At 46.3% G+C, this 21,631-nt stretch overlaps 1 protein-coding gene across 2 annotated transcripts in view; it reads right to left on the reverse strand.

The window, feature by feature from the left end:
- The window catches only part of nol4lb (nucleolar protein 4-like b), a 104,146-nt gene that overhangs the window by 61,063 nt on the left and 21,452 nt on the right, over positions 1-21,631 (reverse strand). For both annotated transcript variants that reach the window (XM_064298037.1, XM_064298038.1), the window contains exons 2-4: positions 17,735-17,890; positions 14,575-14,686; positions 8,031-8,140 (exon numbers count right to left, since the gene is read on the reverse strand). In XM_064298037.1, coding sequence (XP_064154107.1) covers positions 8,031-8,140; positions 14,575-14,686; positions 17,735-17,890 — 378 coding nt within the window. The remainder of the gene's footprint in view (positions 1-8,030; positions 8,141-14,574; positions 14,687-17,734; positions 17,891-21,631) is intronic.

Below are 21,631 nucleotides of genomic sequence, written 5' to 3' on the forward strand. Positions count from 1 at the left end.
CGCGGAGCGGCACACTGCTATCCCAGCCCTAATCCACAGTCAGGCGCAAATCTACTGCCAGCGCCGCGATTAACCCCTTTCCCTTCTGGAATTGATTCTGCAAAGAAAGGCGGGATTACGTCGCTCGGGGTCGGGAAAGCGGCGCGCCGTTTGAAGGGGGGGCCCCGGCGGCGGCGGCGGCGAACCGAGGGCCGTTCTGCTGGGCGAGCCTTACGCACCCTCCCGCCACCTCCGCCGCTGCTGGGCCGGGGCCGGGGGGCCAGGCCCGCGCGGAGAGCCCGCGGAGGGATTCGCCCGTCACCTCGCGACGCGGCGGGCTGCCTGGGAGGAAACAAGCCGTGACAGGCCGGGAATCACGCACTGGGACCGCAGCGGCGCTTCGAGCGAGTCCTCCATTGAGGGCCGACCAAAACCTTGCGCTTTCAGCATTTAGTCTGCTTTCAGCATTTAGCCTGAGCTTCATTAAACACGGGCCATCTTCACCAGTTCAAGGTGAAGGTGATGCGGTAGCATATTCTATTCACATCGACAAGTCACAACTTAAAATAGTGTGCCCTAACAGTACAATCAAATATCTTATTTGTAACTTATGCACTCTCACACTCACCATGCTTTCTATCATATTTCCATACTAAATAATTGGGGTCATTAATGGTGTGGATGTTAAGATCACTTCTCTGTTAAAGCTTATATGACTTCTATTTTGTTCATGGTTATCTGCATCAGCGGCATACAGCACCCACAAAAGAAAGCCTTTTGAAAAATGACCATGAGATTTCAAGAGAATCACCTCTGTACATCATACGCCATATCTAATATTGCTATACCCGAGAGCCAGCTATAGCAGCATTGTGAAGCTAAAACTGTTAGACTAAAGGTTGGCGCAATACAGCCTAAACACAAACAAATGCTAAATGAAAATTTGTCACCCACGGTTAAATTAACAGGAGTCACTTAACTTGTCCAAGGAGGAATTTTACATGAGGATCGTAACATGGGGCTAATTTAATGGGTCAGGGGGCTAACCCATTTTCCTTTGTGGGTCTTTGCTCCAGGATTGGGAAACAGAGAGACAAACACGTGCGCTCACTCAGATGCACAAAGGCCACCTCCCAAAGAAACACTCTCTCAGATATGTTGTGAGGGCTGAAGCACTTGATGACAGCCCTATTAGGCACCAAGTGGGGCATACCATTAGAGAGAGAGAGAGAGAGAGCAGAAAGAGAGAGAGAGCAGAGAGGGCTTTGGAGCTGGGGGGGGTGGAGTGTAAGAAGGGAGTAAGGCAGAAGGATGGTGAAAGAGAGATGGGAGCAATAGGCAGAGAGAGGGAGGAGAAAGAAAGAGAGAGAGGACGAGACCCACTACCGCACAGCACTCGAGCTTGGCTCAAGGGAGAGATTACTGCTCAGGCTGCCTCCCTCCAACTGGATGACCGACTCACAGGGGTCAGGAAAAGTGATTTTTTTTTTTTGGAAGGCTTTATCCCAGTGAATCGCTGGCAGAAGGCAGAGGATGATAAAAAAGGTTTTAAAGGCTTTAACCCTTCCTTCACTGCAACAAGCTGGAGTCCCCTTAACATATGGATAAACTTCTAGCCTATTCGCAAAGACACTACATACCTCTATTGCAGTGCAAACCTTCTAAAACGCAATACAAAAAAATGGGTTAATATGGTTAATAAACAGTTACGATTCTCCTGCAACACAGCAGCAGACGCCTGCGTTTGTGCCCCATCTTGGTAATGTGCTTGAAGACGTGCTGCTCTTCTAACCCACTGCCACACTGCTCTGGTTCTGACTATGCCAACCGAAGAACCCGTCAGATGTGTGCAGTGTGCACTGTTAAAAAAATGCCACAGTGACACAGCCGATCCACCTGCAGCCCAACCCTGTGCTCTCAGTACAAAAGTCACACACACAGACTACTTCTGCACACTCTCCTTCTTGACTCGCCCTAACATTGCAAAGCTGTATTTGTGGTCAAACAAACTAATTTCATCAGGTCTAAAACAAAGAACTACAACAACTAAATGGTTAAATAATTAATTTACACACACAATATGAAATACACAATGATCGTGATTCATTTTAAATGTCCACTGTTATAACTTATCAATATCATAATCAATCGTAACCCAGCAAACGTTAACTTATTCTAGCAACGTTTCATAAGTTATCATGTCAGCCTGTTTATTTCATTAGGAATCTTCACTAAACTCCAATGCCAACACAAACGGATGAAGATATCTTGTCAGGTTTCAGTAACAGTATGCTTTGCGTTCAAGCATTACGCAGCCCAAGTTAAAACAAATGAAACGAGATTGTACGTAGCTATTGCAGTTTGATAGCCAAAGTTACCCAGCATGCCAATGTAGTTTACGTTAGCTAGCAAGCAAACCAATCATAACATTATCCATTGCTATATTATATTTTTTTCACGAATGCAAGTTTACGGAGTAGCATAATAATACAAGCAAAACACGTACCTAAACTGGTTTCAGGTGGTTCAGTTCAGCATGGCATTAGAATTAGTGTTTCTTCCAATAGATAATAGCCAATGCTAATATCTGATACACTGGGCGTTAAAATTTCCTTGGCTAACGACACTGGAATGTTCAGCGTTTTCGAAAAGACAAGAAGTGATCAATCCACGTGGGAAAGTGTTCGATCATAATGAAGAGTCCAGTACAGTAAAAAAAATTTTTTACAGCATCTCAACACATGGATAGTAAGACTAAATAAAATACTGCAAAATCACAAAACATAAAAATAAAACGTTGAATCGAGTCACATAATATTAGAAAACTGAACAGCAGCCTAAATCATTTCACCGTTAGGTTGTGGGTGTTAATGTGGACCTACTGTCTACTATTGTTCCAGCTGTGATTGGTCATTCTGCATACCACATGGGAGACAACCCGATTGAGAAATAAATGTAAATTATTGGTTATTGGTGAAAATGTCATGTAGACGTGATAACAAGTTTATCACAAACCAGCGACAACTCTACTGACCACAACAGATAACAGCCAAAATGTGTTCAGCGCAAGGTGACAATGCTTGCAATAGTGATCTATTCCATTTCATACATCCTGAAACGTCTTCGCTCTGGTTAGATATAATATGATAATTTCAATGGGATGACAAGCCAAATTTTATTAACGTTAGCTCAGCGATCGCTTCTCTGCTCAGACAAGCTAGGTGTCTAAAATATCGTTAGATGTTTCCCGATATGAGTACGATTTCACATGGAAATACGAAGCCTCTATTTATAAGTCTTATTTGTGTAAGTCACATTCTCTTCTGAAATAACAATAGAAACCATAGGTACTTATTATAACTGTTAGAAGCTTATAAAAAGATGGAGCGCGTCGAAATGTTAAAGCTACATCGGATCAGTGCAATTAAAATATACATTCAGAAAAAGTACAAGACATCATAGAAAGAAGAGAGGAAGGGATGGTCAATTTTTACTGTACACCACATTGTTTTCCATAGCCAACGAATACAGGAATTAGCTTAGCGTGCTGGCTATTTAGCCAACCGAAAATAATAATAAAAAACAAAAACAACAACAAAACAACACAAACTGCTGACCTTTTTACCAAGCCGTATCTTCCAATGACTGTCAACTCCCGATTTTATATTTCTCCCCTTCCTTTTTCTATCTTTTTCGTTTTAATATTTAAACAATATCCTGCTAATGAGAGAGACAGGACCCTCACTGTGACTCGCACTGGCAACCAGCCCCAAAGAAGGAGGCGGGGCTGCTAATGTTGACGTCACACCTCGTGCAGAGGGCTGTACAGTGTGGTACAGTAGAATCACTAAATCCCTTTAAATTTTGATTGGCGGCTTTGGCTAGCTTTTACAACCCCACCATCCCCCTCCCTCCCTCTCTCTCTCTCTCTCTTGCTCTCGCTCTCTCATTCTCGTCTCTCAACCCGTTCCCTCTCTTTGTTAGTCTTGTCGTTCTTGTTAATTGTATTGTTTGCCTGGAAATGCTCCAGCCACATTATGTCCCTAGCATCAGCTTGAAAAAAATGAAGACAACGCTGTTGGATCGGCATCCGGCATTAGTTCTACCTGCAGTTTTATATTAACCATATTCATAAAATACACTTATATTGTAGACGCTATTGATCCGTTTGCTTATTACTGCAATGAGCTGAAGACTCGAGTGCTTTAGAAAAGGTGTTGGAGTCAAGTTTATCAGCTCTGATAAAAAGGAGGCGCTGGTTCTTGCACCGACCAGAAAAGCTACAGATATATCTTAAATCACAAGAGAAAATATATAGGCTATATGAAGGCCAATATATAATTACTATTATATTTTATAAATTATAATGTAGCTTTGCTCATTTAGTAGAAGCCTCGCCTTCACTTCACCACCTCCCCACACCCCAAAACTTAAATACAAATAAATAAATAAATAAATAAAAGCAATTCTGTGATGTGATCAAACATTCATACTGAATAAACAACAGAAAAACAAACAAAACAAAGTGAATAACATGTAGTGGTTACTATTAGCATTTATTTGCTTGGCTGATGCCCTTGTCCAGGGAAACTTTGACAATTTAGGTTTTTATTATCGAATTGTATTCAATGGATTATCCATTCACATAGCTCATATATTTACTGTAACAATTAAAGGTAAGCACAAACCTTTTTAGCATACAATACAACATGCAATAGCAGAGACCCCAACTGGTGGTCAAAATCTGAGTTGCTGTGTTAACTTGCAAGCAATAATTGATATTAACTCACCATGTCCTATTAAGCGAGCCCCTCACAAAACAAGAACCACTTTTATAAAGCAAAACATGTTATTACAGAAGGCTTGTTTACTAAGTTGTCCAGCTTGTTAGGAACGGTTTTTAACTGTGTTTACTGTAAGCACGTGTTTTCACCAAGACACACTGCACTACAGGGTCAAATGTAAACGAGAGACTTCGATGTCTTCGCATTTTTAAAGTGAATCAGCTCTTCTGTGTGTAACCTCAGCTGAAGCCCGGTACTGCTAAAGTTTACTGAAACAGCGCATTCACCCATGCCCTCAGACCTTTTGGGCCAACACATTTCTTACGACAGCAGGAGAGAAGGACTGGAAGGTTTGGTTTTGTGCTTCTTGAACTCACAAAACAGGGAATGCTGGTGGGGAAGCAAATGTCTGGACTTTTTCCAAAATGGTTTAATGCAAAATTGCATGTTAAACACAGAAACATGTTGGACAATAATGAGCAGTCTTTTCTTGTGCCTCAACAAATACCATACCCTGGGGTGGGTGTATGCATTTGTGTGTGTGTCTTTTCTTGTGTGGGAGACATTTCAGAGTAGACTCCATCGTTGACAACATAACATGTCACTACATCTTACTTATAAGCTAGGGTAACTATTTTCTTCATGGTGCTGATAACTGACATTAGGTGGAGTCCCCACCATTTTCCTCCACTGTGCGTCAACACACAAATTGAACTAATGCATTTTTGTGGGCATGAAAGGTTTTAATGGGTTATTTTTATGGAAACACTGCCACCTGAAGGCAGTAAAGGGGAATAGCACACTCATTCAATTCCAGTATACCGCAGAGACAAACTTGCTTCCTTTGTTGTAATATGCCAGCGATATAATGGTAATTTTGGTTCATTTTCATAATCACACAACTGTATATAATATTATGAATAGTGCTTTTATTATTAAGTTCACCACATTCTTGGCAAGTATTGCTTGTGCTAATGCATCACTTGCTGCTCATTTTGAAATAAATTGCGCTCCCGATGGTCTAGAATTTTCCCTTTGTCTCGCAAGTCACTGTGTACCAATGTACAGCACAGGAATGACACACATACGTTAGAAAAATGTTTTTTTTCTAATATGTTAACCAGATGTTTTGTTACTTTGTCATTTTCCACCAGAAATAAAAACTACATTTACTGTAGTTTTACACTTCCTCAGAAGCAAACAAACTAAATGGATGAAGAATTCATGAGAAAAATAAAATGGAATTGGTTCACTTTAATTCCATCCCCTCTCCTGTTGCCCACAGCACCCCCCCCCCCCCACCCCCACCCCTTCCCAGGCAGTTGGAGCAGTGGCCCTGTGTCTGCAGTCTGCAGGAAGGATGCCTGTAATTTCCTCCTTTATTGAATTGGACTGGACACATGCACCCTGATGGGCTGGCCACACAAACACATCCTCCTCCACAAACACTGGGCCTACGCATTCTGCCTCCACTCAACGCACAATGAAGCCCTGAAACAGACAGAAAAGGGGCTCCTTCCCAGCACCGAGTCTCACTCCATGCTCTGAGTGCAGCGAACGCCTCACCGGAGAGAGCCCCCGCTTTTTTGGCCTCGTGTCATTGTTCCTCACTTCCTCTCTGATAGGCTGCACTTATGCAGCGGCAGCCCTGCTGTGTTTGCTCACTCAAAAACAGGGCAGGCCCTGGGGTGGGTGTTCACAGGGGGCACCTGCCCACACCTATAGAGCATTGGCCACATCCTGGTGACCGCCACAACGGGAGTGAATCAGCTCCCACACTTTACCGACAGAAAAAATACAATCTCAGACTGTACCACATTTCCATACACAGAGCCTATGAAGCCCTGTGCATATGTATTTGCAAGCTGTAAAAAACCTACAAGATCGACAGGATAAATACGGCATAATAACATGTAGCTGCAGCAAGTGTCAATTAATGTGTTACAAAGAATATCAAAAATAGCAGAAGCAAAGTTATGAATATTAAATGATACTAATTTGTGTATATATCAATGTTCAATGTATTACAGTCTTGTGAAATAATGTAACCAAGAGAAAGAGAGGCAGAGGGAGAGGGGAGAGAGGAGGAGGATGGAGAGGGGGAGGTGGGGAGGGGGAGGGGAAGGAGTGGAGGTAGATGAGGAGGGAAAGGTGTGTGACAGGAGAAACCGGAGGGTAGAAGAGTGTATTAGAGTGAGAGTGAGTTAACTGACGAAATATTCATTCGCAGTGGGATGTATAGAGTTTAAGCAGCAAGACATGTAGCCAATCTGTAAAAAATTAGAACTTGAGTGCTTTTCTCACATCTCCAGTAGCAATTAAATTGGCAGAGGTGTTTTGCTGATTGCAATAAATCAACCCCTACTCCTTTCTTAGTAAAAGCACATATGTGGTACATACTCGCCCACCCACGCCAACACCAACTACTGGAGTTCACCTTTCTGCATAGTCGGAAGGGGGGGGGGGAGCGGGGGTTGGCTGACTGAGAGCACTGCATTTGGCCTTCATGAAAGAAAACTGTCCAATCGGAGGGCTGATGAGAAGGGGCATTGGTAAGTGGGGGGCTCACTGGGGGGTGGGGAAAGACAACATGGTGATGTCCTCTAGCTCTCTGGGGATCTGAATTTTTTTTTTTGCTGCCTGATAACACCCATCAGTTATGCAGAGAAAAGCCCCTCTAGATATATGCAAAGCACAACAGGCTAGTCCTTCAGTGTGGGGTGGGATGATATGGGCACCAACATGGTTGAATGTTAGCAGCTGAGGGGTGGCGATTAGCCTTATCCCCACATTGATGGAACCCACATTCAGGAAGTTCTGCTCCTGGAGGACTTTGGGGCTCCTAACAATCTTACAGGTCATGCCCTGAAGATGACTGCTCACAGGCCAAATTGCATCACCAAGAATATACGTAACCCTTCTGTTCTGTACAGACCAATCAGATGAAAAAGTGCAAAGATGGGATTACAGTCCAAAGTGGAATTATTTGGCATATTGGCAAATGTCCACCTAGGCAGGATCTTAAGGGGAGGAGAAGGTTTCAGTTGCCCCCTCTACTTAAAAGAGCACCTGGCTCTTCTCCTGGTTTTACAGCCTCCTATTCCATCCAACATCTCCCTGCCTGAGACAGGAACTCTGACACATTCCCAGCAGTCAGGGAGGTTCTGAGTGATGATTGGGTGAGCTCTGCCCAGCCCCACCCACCAAAAAAAAACAACAAAACAGTAATACAGACGCATGTGGAATAATGCCAGACTGCAGTCCTACCTGCTCATTGGCGTTCATGAACTGCAGCTTCATCTGCTTCAGGTAGGTGGTGGTGAGCGGCATGTTGTAATCGATGAGGTCAGGCACCAGGGAGGCCGGCCGGTCGTTCTCTGGAAAGGAGGCCAGAGGAGGCGTGAGACGTGCAGTCAGGGCTCGGGCGGCCCACCCGGCGCGGCGCGAGAGGAGTCGTAGGCTGTGCGCCGTGATTGGACGTGCGCAGGGTACACGGTGTAAGTGAGCGAAAGCGCTGCGCGTAACACCATGTGTCACTTCAGCATCTTGAAAGACATGTGGCGTTAGGTGACTCACGATCGGATTATAAAAACTGTGAAAACGGCTTGAGCTCTTAATGCACGTATGACCAGTTCGGCATCAGAAGTCCCCAAACACTGGAGCTCTTTCTTTCTTTTCATACCCCTGTTTGTTTCATTGGGTGTTGCAGGACCATTTTTGATAATTTGCATCAAGGAGTCCAGTTTACTGCAGGCAAGGATCAGGACTGCACAATATGTCAGTATGTCAAAGAAAAGGCAGCTAAACTGTGCTTCATAGGTCCAGAGGGATCATACAATAGAGCTGTACTGCAAGTAAACGTCCAATGAGCTTGTAGTCAGTGTGAATACAATGTACCACGACTAGCACATAATTACACAGTCAAAAAAATACCCCAATGTCCCAGTCAGTGGGGAGAACTAGACCTACATCTCATGCTGAGGAAATCCAAATGCAATGCGTGATATTAATTATATGACCTCTGTACTGCATATTATGCTGTCCTTTCCTTTTCATAATGCACCGATCAATGGGTAATTCACAGTGAAATCTGAGGGAGCCTGAAAAAGCATTCATGAATACAAAATAAATAGCATTAGTGTCACAGAACCGTCTGTCATCATTTTTCAAACAGCTTGCAGACACCTTTTCATGTTTTAGTACACTGTATGTTTAATGACACATTTTGAAATAGAACTTGTTGCTGGGGCTAAGGGAAATGCTTTAATTTTTCACATTTGGGGGAAGTGCTATGTAAATGACATCTCTCTAAATCAAGGAACTATCTATCTAAATGTATAAATTTTGAAATGTATTTATCAATGTTCCTGAGATATATTAAAGTGCAGGATATGTATTGCATCAGCAGAGGCAGCAGGGCCAGCTCCACCATGGTACCTCAGGAAAACACTGCAAACCGGGGTGGGAAGAAAAGATGAAAATGATGTGAAATTATTTATTCAGTATGTATTTTACAGTTCATTGATAAAGTAATGTACGGTACAGCAACCACAAATTTGCAATTTAAAACAATGTTTTGAGCGTCTCCGTGGTCCTGAGTTTGTATACCGTTCAAAGTGAATTATACCCGCTGTTTTGGGGTCTTTAAACGTGTGAGGTTTGTGCTCAGTGGAAGCTTTGGGAAATTCAAGGGAAACTTAATAGACCTCATTTATAAAACCCCCTCCCTCCTGTACAGCATTCATCCCAGTGAAACACGCGCCTATGACTAATTATCTCTGCGCCAAGGGTACAGGGGCACAGTGACACTACCACTGAAAAACAGTTCACTGCAAGTTTGACTCATTGTGTCTGGGAAGTAAATCTCACAGAAAATCTCACTAGTCAGTAGTCAGACATTTACACTCAGCGCTCACACACAATGTAACACTTGGAAAGCATTGGAAACGGGACACCATCTCTCAATATCTTTTTCCCTATTTGATTATTTTCTCTTACAGATCCCTCAGTACATTCCTATTATCATTCATTCTGTCTTTGCTATTATACCAGGCTCCCCAGTAGAGAATGAGTTTTCCCTCTGTAGCCAACTTCCTCTCGAGATTTTCTCACCACAGATTCAGTGTTTTTCTTCTCAATGGGGAGTCTTTTTTTTTACCTCACTTGCTCATTTTTTGGGGGGTTCAGGCTTGCTTTTGCCCAATTTTCTCTTGTTTCCTCTGTGAAGCATCTTTGTAGGAATCCCTCTGTAAAAAGTGCTACTCGAATAAAACTGAATCGTATTGAATGTTGAGAGCTTTGGGAGAGGGCAGATAAACTGTACCCAGGTCTCCCCGGCCCAGCGCAGAGCACCTCCCTGTGATGGTGACGCTGGCCGTGGGTGTCTTCTGTGTCCACTAGAGGGACGGGGGCCGCGAGAACGGAGCAGAGACCCAGGACTGAAAACGCCCCCTCAGCCTCCGTCCCCATTCGTTCACAGCCGTTCCGTACCAGAATAGCTTCATAAGGCTGAGCTCTCTGTGCCTCTACTTTTCACACAGTCATTAATGTGGAGCTATTTAAAAAGAATCAGTACCGCGTACTGTATAAGTGCAGTAATGAGCTCTAGTGCCCAGGCAGGCACACGCTGGTTAGGCTTTGTGTGGAGTAGTGTGATGATGGTACAGGGCTGGTGCTGGGGCTGATCTGTGAGGCCGTGTGGGGGTGGGGGGGGGGTGTCATCCCGCCCCCTTCTTCTCAATCAGACAGCGCAAAGCTGGGCTGTGGTTCTGCCTTTGTCTTCCCACGCGCCAGACCTGAAGGTTTGGGCTCCACAGCACCACACGCTGATGCACCCCTTACACAGAGCGCCGCACGTAGTGTCCTGTTTCCTGTCTGTGTCTCACCACAGCGGCAGACATCTTAGACGTTTCACTGTACGTCCTGCGCCCCAACGCGGTGAAGACTGACTGTTCTGACGCACTGTTTACTGCGCACTGACTCACATGCCATCCTCATCAGACCGCATTCTGTTCTACACTGTCCATAAAAAAACAGATCCGTAGAAGTGAGGAGTGTAAGAAATTTGGTATCCTGAAACAGTCCACTATGCCTGGGGCCCAAAGCGCACCCTAGGCCCCACATCAGCCTGGATCAATCACAGCAAACAAACAATCCATCACCCAGTGGGCACCCCTTCCACAAAGACTAGCAATCAGTAATCAATAATCACACTAGTCATTTACTCCTGCGTGCTCATAGCCAGCTTCAGACCTTTATTCTGATCTGCGAATACTCTCCTTCACAGACTTAGACATTTAGGAACAATAATAAAAGAGTGACAACAGAGAGATATACTTAAAGTAGGGTAAGCAATGCACCTTATTACATTATAAGGTGCTTTACCACCCCAGCGACACACTGCTGCTACGGGGGAAAAAGACCTATATTAATTAGCACTTGTGACGATTAAAAACAGCCTGTGTACTGTAATTAATTGTTTAATAATTCAGTGGTGAACTTTAGACTGAGTGGCTTAGGCAGAGGGAGGAGAGTGAAGGGACCCCCGTGGGGCAGGCAGCCAATTAGCCGCTCTCTTGTGCGACACTCGGTGTTAGTTCAGCCCTGACACAATGCCCCGACCGTGTTTCCATCAGGCCTCGAGATGTTCCATCATGCTGTTTACCCAACAGTGGCTTCACCATTCTGGGATTTTTTTTAAAATTCCTATTAGAATAAAGAAGGAACTGCTACATGTGTACTCGTCTGAGAAGGAGGGGGCGGGGCAGTGTAGAGTAAACAGTGGCACACACACACACACACAGGTGTGGCATCAGCATCTGCGGGCAAGCCTTTACTGCTATCACTCTATTGTATTTACTTTAACAGCTCACTGGTCCGGGACAAACTGTAGCCGTTCAACCAACAAGCACCAAAGGTCTCTTCATTCACGTGACTTGTTAAAAGCTCAGTAACACCACTAAATTGGAATAATTGCATTGTTTTAGGAGAAGTTTCTAAAAAATGACAATGCATTTCAAAAGGAATGCATTTGTGTTCAGAAACACAAAACTTAATGACGTAAGCCACAGTTGTGAGCTAATCGTCCCATTGGTGAAAATCCTAATACCTGCCGCCTCCTACCTGAGTCACACTATAGCAGCACCTTGACTGCCTGCTGAGACTCTCACAAATCCCTCAAACAAGCGTAACACTATCAATGCCATGGCTAAAATGATTTGAACTACAGTCATGCGTTCAAAAGACACACCTCTCCAAATGCATTACACAGCTGCAGCTCTGCTCAGCAGCTTTCCAGTTTCAGTAATTTTGTAATTAAGATTGTCATTTCAAAATAAAAGTTTCAGGGGGATTTATTTCTAAATAAAAGTTTGATACAACCAAATATATGAAGTGAATGCAGCAAAAAATAAATGAATGTCTGGTATTATCTTGATACATGTCTCAAAATCAGAAAAAATAAAAGCGAAAAATCCAAAATCAGGATTTTATAGGGACGTGTCCATCCAATCAGCTGATTCTCAGGTACACTCAGCTGCACTGCACATGAAGTCATTTGTATGGTTTGTATCGGTTAAGGCCTAGATTATGGTTACGTTCAGTGTAACAGTACTGTGTTAGTGGATCATGGTTAGGTTCAGTGTAACAGTAATGTGGTAGTGGATTATGGTTAGGTTCAGTGTAACAGTAATGTGGCAGTGGATTATGGTTAGGTTCAGTGTAACAGTACTGTGGCAGTGGGTTATGGTTAGGTTCAGTGTAACAGTAATGTGTTAGTGGATTATGGTTAGGTTCAGTGTAACAGTAATGTGGTAGTGGGTTATGGTTAGGTTCAGTGTAACAGTAATGTGGCAGTGGATTATGGTTAGGTTCAGTGTAACAGTAATGTGTTAGTGGGTTATGGTTAGGTTCAGTGTAACAGTAATGTGGTAGTGGATTATGGTTAGGTTCAGTGTAACAGTACTGTGGCAGTGGGTTATGGTTAGGTTCAGTGTAACAGTACTGTGGTAGTGGATTATGGTTAGGTTCAGTGTAACAGTAATGTGGTAGTGGATTATGGTTAGGTTCAGTGTAACAGTAATGTGTTAGTGGATTATGGTTAGGTTCAGTGTAGCAGTAATGTGGCAGTGGATTATGGTTAGGTTCAGTGTAACAGTACTGTGGCAGTGGATCATGGTTAGGTTCAGTGTAACAGTAATGTGTTAGTGGGTTATGATTAGGTTCAGTGTAACAGTAATGTGGTAGTGGATCATGGTTAGGTTCAGTGTAACAGTACTGTGGTAGTGGATTATGGTTAGGTTCAGTTTAACAGTACTGTGGCAGTGGATTATGGTTAGGTTCAGTGTAACAGTAATGTGTTAGTGGATTATGGTTAGGTTCAGTGTAACAGTACTGTGGCAGTGGGTTATGGTTAGGTTCAGTTTAACAGTAATGTGGCAGTGGGTTATGGTTAGGTTCAGTGTAACAGTAATGTGGCAGTGGATTATGGTTAGGTTCAGTGTAACAGTAATGTGGCAGTGGATCATGGTTAGGTTCAGTGTAACAGTAATGTGTTAGTGGGTTATGATTAGGTTCAGTGTAACAGTAATGTGGTAGTGGATTATGGTTAGGTTCAGTGTAACAGTAATGTGTTAGTGGATTATGGTTAGGTTCAGTGTAACAGTACTGTGGCAGTGGATCATGGTTAGGTTCAGTGTAACAGTACTGTGGCAGTGGATCATGGTTAGGTTCAGTGTAACAGTACTGTGGCAGTGGGTTATGGTTAGGTTCAGTGTAGCAGTAATGTGTTAGTGGATTATGGTTAGGTTCAGTGTAACAGTAATGTGGCAGTGGGTTATGGTTAGGTTCAGTGTAACAGTAATGTGGTAGTGGATCATGGTTAGGTTCAGTGTAGCAGTAATGTGGCAGTGGGTTGTGGTTAGGTTCAGTGTAACAGTAATGTGTTAGTGGATTATGGTTAGGTTCAGTGTAACAGTAATGTGTTAGTGGATCATGGTTAGGTTCAGTGTAGCAGTAATGTGTTAGTGGATTATGGTTAGGTTCAGTGTAACAGTACTGTGGTAGTGGATTATGGTTAGGTTCAGTGTAACAGTAATGTGGCAGTGGGTTATGGTTAGGTTCAGTGTAGCAGTAATGTGGTAGTGGGTTATGGTTAGGTTCAGTGTGTAACAGTAATGTGGCAGTGAATCATGGTTAGGTTCAGTTTAACAGTAATGTGGCAGTGGGTTATGGTTAGGTTCCGTGTAACAGTAATGTGGCAGTGGATCATGGTTAGGTTCAGTGTAACAGTAATGTGTTAGTGGATCATGGTTAGGTTCAGTGTAACAGTAATGTGGTAGTGGATCATGGTTAGGTTCAGTGTAACAGTAATGTGGTAGTGGATCATGGTTAGGTTCAGTGTAACAGTAATGTGTTAGTGGGTTATGGTTAGGTTCAGTGTAACAGTACTGTGGCAGTGGGTTATGGTTAGGTTCAGTGTAACAGTAATGTGTTAGTGGATTATGGTTAGGTTCAGTGTAACAGTAATGTGTTAGTGGATCATGGTTAGGTTCAGTGTAGCAGTAATGTGTTAGTGGATTATGGTTAGGTTCAGTTTAACAGTAATGTGGCAGTGGGTTATGGTTAGGTTCAGTGTAACAGTAATGTGGCAGTGGGTTATGGTTAGGTTCAGTGTAACAGTAATGTGGTAGTGGATTATGGTTAGGTTCAGTGTAACAGTAATGTGGTAGTGGGTTATGGTTAGGTTCAGTGTAACAGTACTGTGGCAGTGCCGTAGCTGTGGGTCTCTGACTGCTTGACTTTGGGCCGGTACCTTTGAACTCGGCGCCGCTGGGGTTGATGTGCATCCTCTTCTGACACTCGCCACAGCTCATCAGGAAACGGGTCACCGCCTCTCTGGGCAGGAAGGCGTACGTCTCGGCGATCTGCTCCGCGCCAGAAGCGAGGGAAGAGGGGGCGGGAAAGAGAAGCGGGGGGGGGGAGGGGGGGGGGGATGGGGGACAAACCGCATCATCATGAGGCCAATCATAGCCGTGCACACACCATTTACAGTATAATCAGTGTCCAAGAACGTTAGCACGAGGAAGAGAGGCGAAGGAGCGCACAACAGCACAGCGAGCTTCGCAGCGCGTGCAGCCGGGCCGAGCCGCAGCGCCGCTAACGCGCGAGCGCAGGGCGGCGCGTCTGCAGCGAGCGTAAGCAGATCGAGCGGCGGGCGACCCCGATGGCTTTTGTCTAATTCCCCTGCGAGCGCCGCCGCGTGCTCGCGCCTCTCGTCCTGAGACGATGGCGAGCGCGGCGAGCCCCCCGCCGAGGCACACAAACGAAATAAAGGAACGCTAATGGCTGCAAACCTTTGTCACAGTCGGGGGGTAAATGTCATTCGAGCCCTGCGTGGTCTAAAGTGAAAAAAAAAAAAAAGAGCCTCTCTTCACTTCTCTTTCTCCCTCTCCCTCTTCTCCTTTTCCCACTTGCGCGCGTGTGTTCGCGTGTGAGTGTGCATGTGTGTGTGCGCATGTGTGTGTTTGTGTGTGCGTGTGCGTGTGTGTGCATGGGCCCGTGCGCATCTGCGAATGTGAGTGGATGAACACGCATGTCCGTGGCTGCGTGTTAAACAGAGCCCAGAAAAATGTCAGTCACAGCCCTTGGTGAACAACTCTTCTGCTCCTCCTTATCACTTCACAGGGACTTGGCAGAAGTGTATTACTAGGAGTACTGTGACCAGTGACCAGAGAGAGAGGTTAATCTGACAGACACCGCGCTTCCCAAGCAGAGCGCCATCCATCAGAAAACAGAGTCTGGGAGGAGGAGGGAGACCAAAGAGATGTGCATAAAAAAGCACTGTGATAATAAAACTGATTATTTCAAAATGATGGAATGATTAAATAACCGTGTTCTGTGGCCAGCGTGCAGGAGACTCCCATCAGCCCGGGGAAGCGTTTCCGCCTGAGCCCTACTGCTCGCTCGTGCGAGCGCGCCCCTCCCCCTCGCTGCTCCCCTGACAGGAGCACGAGCGTCCCGAGCTTCTCTGCTACCCCCTCCTCCTCCTCCTCCTCCTCCTCCTCCCTCCCCCCCGCTGGCATCGCCTTAAACGCGACCTTCACGCAGCCCTGGCAGGGCGGCAGCGTGCCACGGTCGCACGTCCGTCTGCTTTCCCCCTCCGGGATTCCGTGAACGCCGCGCCGCCGCGCCCCCCTGTCCCGGACAGCGCCCCCCTCTGGCTCAGGGCGGTCCTGCGCGGCCGGCATACCTGTACCTCCGCCCCTTTAAGGCGCCATCTGTGGTACCACCAGACGGGGCTCAGGAGGGAGCTGTGAGCTCCGGGAGTCTCTATGGTAGGAACACACAGGCGCCCAGCGCTGGAGGCAGAGAGCTGCCTCCTCACACAGCCGGGAAAGGGCCACAGCACACACAGAAGAAAACAGGGCTAGTGATGGCCTGCTTTTAAAGGGGAGGAGAGCAGCGCTGGAGGCAGAGAGCTGCCTCCTCACACAGCCAGGAAAGGGCCACAGAACACACAGAAGAGAACAGAGGGCTGGTGACGGCCTGCGTTTAAAGGGGAGGAGAGCAGCGCTGGGTGAACACACAGGAAACAGGCCATGCCCTGGTGGTTCCAGCACATAACGGTCAGTAATACTGACACAGTAAACACCTTGAATCAATATGAAAAGCCACTCCAAATGACCTATAGCCGATAATCACTATTCTAACCTTCAACATAATCCCACAAGTCAGGTAGGACACCAGCAATGCATGTGAATTATTCATAGGACAAGTGCAGTTATGCTCTTTCAACAGAAGAGGGCAGGATACCTGGTACATACAGCAAAGAGACCAACTACTAGTGAATAGCGCAATTTTTTGTCTTTCATTTCATTTGTTGCACACCTTTGATGACGCCACTTCCATCATTCAAAATGAGCCTTTACAAAAATGCGGTGGAATGTCCTAGATCGGACTATGGCCTCCTTCACCCATAATCTAAATATGACTACACTTCAGCCCGTACTTTCCTTAAAAAAGCAAAAGCTCAATAGTTGACAAGGAAAAAATGTCTTTGTTGTGATCGGAGGTCAAGCTCTCGCAAGAATCCAATATCCTCCCAAGCTTTTAATCAAAAGTGAGAAACGTTTTCTTTCACACAAACCAAATGAAAATCACAGTAACTTTTCACATTCTTCCGGTTTCAAATACAGAAGATAAAGAGAAATGTTTTAGAAATGTAGGAGAGGTGGCAGCGCCATCCTCACAGGGTGTTTCTGGCTTTATTTGATTCCGCTGATTTCAGGGACAGAGTCCCCTCCCGCAAGTCTAACTCCCCTTTCCGTATCACCCATTTCAGGGTAATACACACAAGCAAATACATTCACAACAGACAAGGGAACTGCGCATGCAAAGTGGGCGGGAAGGCATGATATTGTTGACTCATTAGAAGCCAGTCGTAATCGATGGCTTCGCATCATCTATAAATAAATGCTCCTGTCAATCACCCGGCTGATGTAGAAAGCGGTGGAGACGGCTGAGGCATCTGGATGGCTCAGAGCGGGAGCGAGTCTGAGGCAGATCCCCTATGGGGCACCGGCAGACGAAGCCTTAAATAAAGCGCATGCGGCCGGCCAGCAGGCGCACGTATCCAAGCACTGCTGAAATGCTGGGGGAGGTGGCAGCGATCTCACTGGATCTGGCAGCGACAAACACAATTAGAAATTCTCAAGAAAAGTGAGAGCAAGGAAAAACTGGGATACAGAAAATACATTAAATGTGAATTCATTAATGAAAGAATATACAAGAAAATACAAGAAATGTGATTAAGATGGAGATGGAAGGGAAGCCAGTGGGAGAGCAGGACTGGAAAGGGAGGTATGAAACAAAATGGCCTCGATGAATGGGAAGTCCGACAGGAAGAGGAGGGGATAAAAAAGAGAGGGAGGAGGAAGACCTAAGCTTAGAGCCAATCAGAGGGGCCGTCTCACCGCTTTGTATGTCTTCTTCTGTCCGGCGTGCTTGGGCGCTTTGCCGGGGTCGGCGCCGATCTCCACGTGCATGGCGTAGATGATGTCGAAGAAGTCCTCCACCACCGCCACCCTCTTCAGGGAGGAGCTGTCCTGAGCAGAGCCGCCATCAACGCACTGCAAGACAGAGAAAACCCATCCTTCAGCTGTAACAAGACAGATACAGTACCTACAGCGCAACGTGCGCGTATTTTAGGCTAAAACAAGGCGACCTCAACCAGGTCATTATTTTTGACTCTTTTTGATGATGAAACTGTTTAACGACCACACTGGGAAATACAGAATGCAAAACCATTTGCCATCATTTTCGCTGCCCACAGGACATTTTCTTTGATTCAGCAAAATGAAGGTGGGTAAATCAGTAAAGGGTTCCTGTTTCACAATGACGGGGATGAGCACTAGCAGTGCTAGCAGCTTTATAAGCACTTATAACATGTTCACAGTGGCAGTGTCTGAGCGTGCTAGCGTGTGACTACAACAGTCCTCAAAACTGGCAGGTTCTCAATAAAAAGCTCAAATAAAAAGATGTTTAAAAAAGAAATGACAGGTTCTTTGAATCCATCTCTGCACTTTGCTGGAGGAATATCAACGACACAAATATACTGTGAGCAGAAACAGTCAGGGGTACGCATACTGAACCTCTCAACCTTTACTGTCTTTTGTTGTTTTTTTTTTTCACTGAATGGTCCTGTATTTTTCTCCAAAACCAACAATTCCACACAAACTGCGCGCAGAGCACAAAGAAACGGTTCCTCAAGCAATATCAGCACCCGAGAAGGCATATCTAAACTCCACGGGAAAACATTTTAAACCGATACCATACATATCAAGTCGTGACTTTAGATGTACTATTCGTGTTAATCAGTTAATTAATAATGTATTAATCCCCTTTGCAAATAAAACCAGGCACAGTTTTGCAAGCCAAACAGTGGCATATGGCAAATTACTTGGTCTTAAGGAGAATATTACAGATGATCAAAATGTAAGTGAATTAGGACATCAGCCAATTATATTATCATTACAAAACAATTATATTCCTTGCATGGCGTGTCTTCAATAAAAAAAAGAAAAAATTGCTTTACTTTGCAGTTTAATACTAATGATGAAAAATAAGACTATGAACAAACAGACCACTCTGGCACCCTGCTTTCCATAAGGCAAACCTTGTTGCCATGGAAACTACAGCCGACCTCTCGGGCAGGTGTGTGGGGCAGCAGGTCACATGACACAGATGGCTGCACCTAGTAAAACTTGAATTGCTACAACGGTCACGACAGTGAGGGCCATCTGATTTACACACGCTTCAAACCCACACAGGCAAAAAAAAAATCCACTCTCTTCTTTCTTGTCCTTCTTTGTTTCCTTTTGCCTTCTTTTCTTCCTCTCTCTCTCTCTCTCTTGCTCTCTCTCTCTCTTTTCCTCCTTTCAATTGTTCATTTTAGTCTTTGCCAGTCCTGAAAATCTTTCTTAGGAAATATAAAATAGATTTTGTATAGCGCGTTGAAAAAACAACACGTCATTGTCTTTAGTTTTCCTATATTTCTCTACTTAGTGTTCCACAGGACTAGGGCCAAACTGGGAGCAGGGAGGAGGGGGTGTCGAGGAACAGTGGAAAAGAGAGAGAGAGAGAGAGAGAGAGAGACCTACCCCTTCTCATTATTCTCTAAACCCTGCTCCTTTGGCAGCCATTAGTGGACAGAACAGCAAGAAAGTCAATCCACCAACAGGCAACTCTCCTTTCCCTTTCTCCCTCTCCTTTCCCACTCCAGCACTCTCCCCTCTCCCCTCTCCCTCTCTCCCGAGTGTGCCAGGTAATGAGGGTTGCCATGGCAGCACGGCACAGCTTACAGAAAGGGTAGGATTAATTCAGCCCTCTCCAGCCACTGTACTAATGTGAGCTTTTATTATAATAATACAAAATTTTTAAAAAATAAAAATAATAATAACAATTATTATTATTATTACTATTATTGTTATTATTATTAAAATATTACTATAAGATTACATTATTATTATTATTATATTTTATTATAATATTATTATTGTTGTTGTTATTGCTGTTATTATTATTATAATAACTGGATTTATTCCAGCGCTGTTGAATAGAGCAATGCTCCATGTTGATCAAATATTTGATGGCTACGCTAGCTATCGTTCCCAGTTCACTGCCATATGAAGACATGACAGCAGCCTTCAGGAGAGGGGACACGTGTGCGGGCCGCTGCCAGGGTGACCGGAGCAAATGATGCAGTGATGATGCTGCCCCCCCACCCCCCGCCCCTCTCCACGGTTGCGGGGCACATCAGCGGCGCGGGACAGGACAGCCCGTGACAGGAGGAGCCCCGGCGCACGGATATGTGGGGCACGGGGGAGGGCGGGCCCTTCAGGCACCGCGGAGCGGCCAGGACGGACCCTCGCGCCCGCGCTGGGTCAGAGTCTGAAACCCCACAGCCCTGCCCAGCCCAATGCCAGCCCAGCGCCAGCACTGCCCCAGCTCAGCCCTGCTCAGCCCAGCGCCAACCCAGCACCAGCCCTGCCCTGCCTTGCCCAGCGCCAGCCTGCTCCCCCAGTATCCTGACACAGACTGAACACAACACACACAAGGGCGCAAAACACGCACACTGTCAGAGGAGGCGGGGAAGGGAAAAGGACGGGAACAGAAAGAAGGGAGGAGGAAACGAGAAAGCAAAAGAGCAATTCATCCCACAAACGTTCAAACAGTCTTCTCCAGACAATGAAATGACCTCTGCACCGCAACGGCTAACGCACTCTGCCACCCCCGGGAGTCCATCCTCAGGTATCCCCCTCACAGGCTTTCTATTTCTGCCAAACTGTCTCTCCCCCACCCTCCCCTTTTCTCTCGCTCTCTCTCTCCGTCCCTCTCCCCCGCTTTGCCTCACTCCTGAACCTGGAGGCCCCTGTTGTCCCTGACTGCATAGAATAATTACAGTCCCCACCCCCCCACCCCCACACCCACACCCCCACCCCCCCAGCCGCTCCACTCTCACTCCTCCGTCCCGTTCCAAACAGCTCTGTTGCTAGGAGACTGGAGGGGTCGATTCTGTAAACGGCCGCCTGCCCTCCACCCTGCCCCCCTCGGCAGTCAGATGGAGGAGGCAGCCGCCGCGGAGCGAGGGCGGAGGAGGGCCCCGCGGACAGGCCGGCCGGGCGCGGCCTGGCGCTCGCTCGCTCGCTCGCGTAGCGCCGAAACCTTCAGGAGACGGCAAAAATATACACGAGTAAATAAATAAATAAATAAATAAAGGGCCCAGCTGGTCCCGCGACAGCGAGCAGAAACTCAGCTCCAGCACCCCGGGGCACACGCGCTCTCCCCGACAGTACGCCCCTCCTGCGTCTGTAAGCCTGCCGCCGCTGCTCTGATAGTTCTGTTTGTTGGTTTACGGCGAACTTGTGATGACATCCGCCCGATTCGTGCTGTGGGTGGGACGGGCTGCGGACGCGGGTACGAGGCTGGGGGGGGGGATCCGAGCGTTCCGTGACGCGCGGGGCCGGCTGCTCCTTCCCCTCGCTCCCCGGTCCTCGCTGGCGGGCCGGGGCGGAGCGGGGCCGTTCCCTGCAGGAGCCCCCTAATGGCGCCGTGCCCCACCCCGGTGGAAGAGCACCGACACACGCACAGCCGGTCCGTCTCGCCGGACGGGAGGGGGGGGGCCGGGGGGGGGGGGCGCGAGGAGAGACTGAGGACTGAGACAGGAGAAGGGGGGAAACGAAAGGGGGGGGGAGGGGGGAGGGGTGTTTCCTCTGATAACTTCATTACCAGTGTGACAACGGGTCACACTTCATGAACCTATAAAGCCCAGTGGTCACATCAATAAATAAATGGGCCTTGTGTTTTAAATG

This window comes from Anguilla rostrata, chromosome 11 (genome assembly GCF_018555375.3).
Source record: "Anguilla rostrata isolate EN2019 chromosome 11, ASM1855537v3, whole genome shotgun sequence".
In the NCBI taxonomy this organism is placed as follows: domain Eukaryota; kingdom Metazoa; phylum Chordata; class Actinopteri; order Anguilliformes; family Anguillidae; genus Anguilla; species Anguilla rostrata.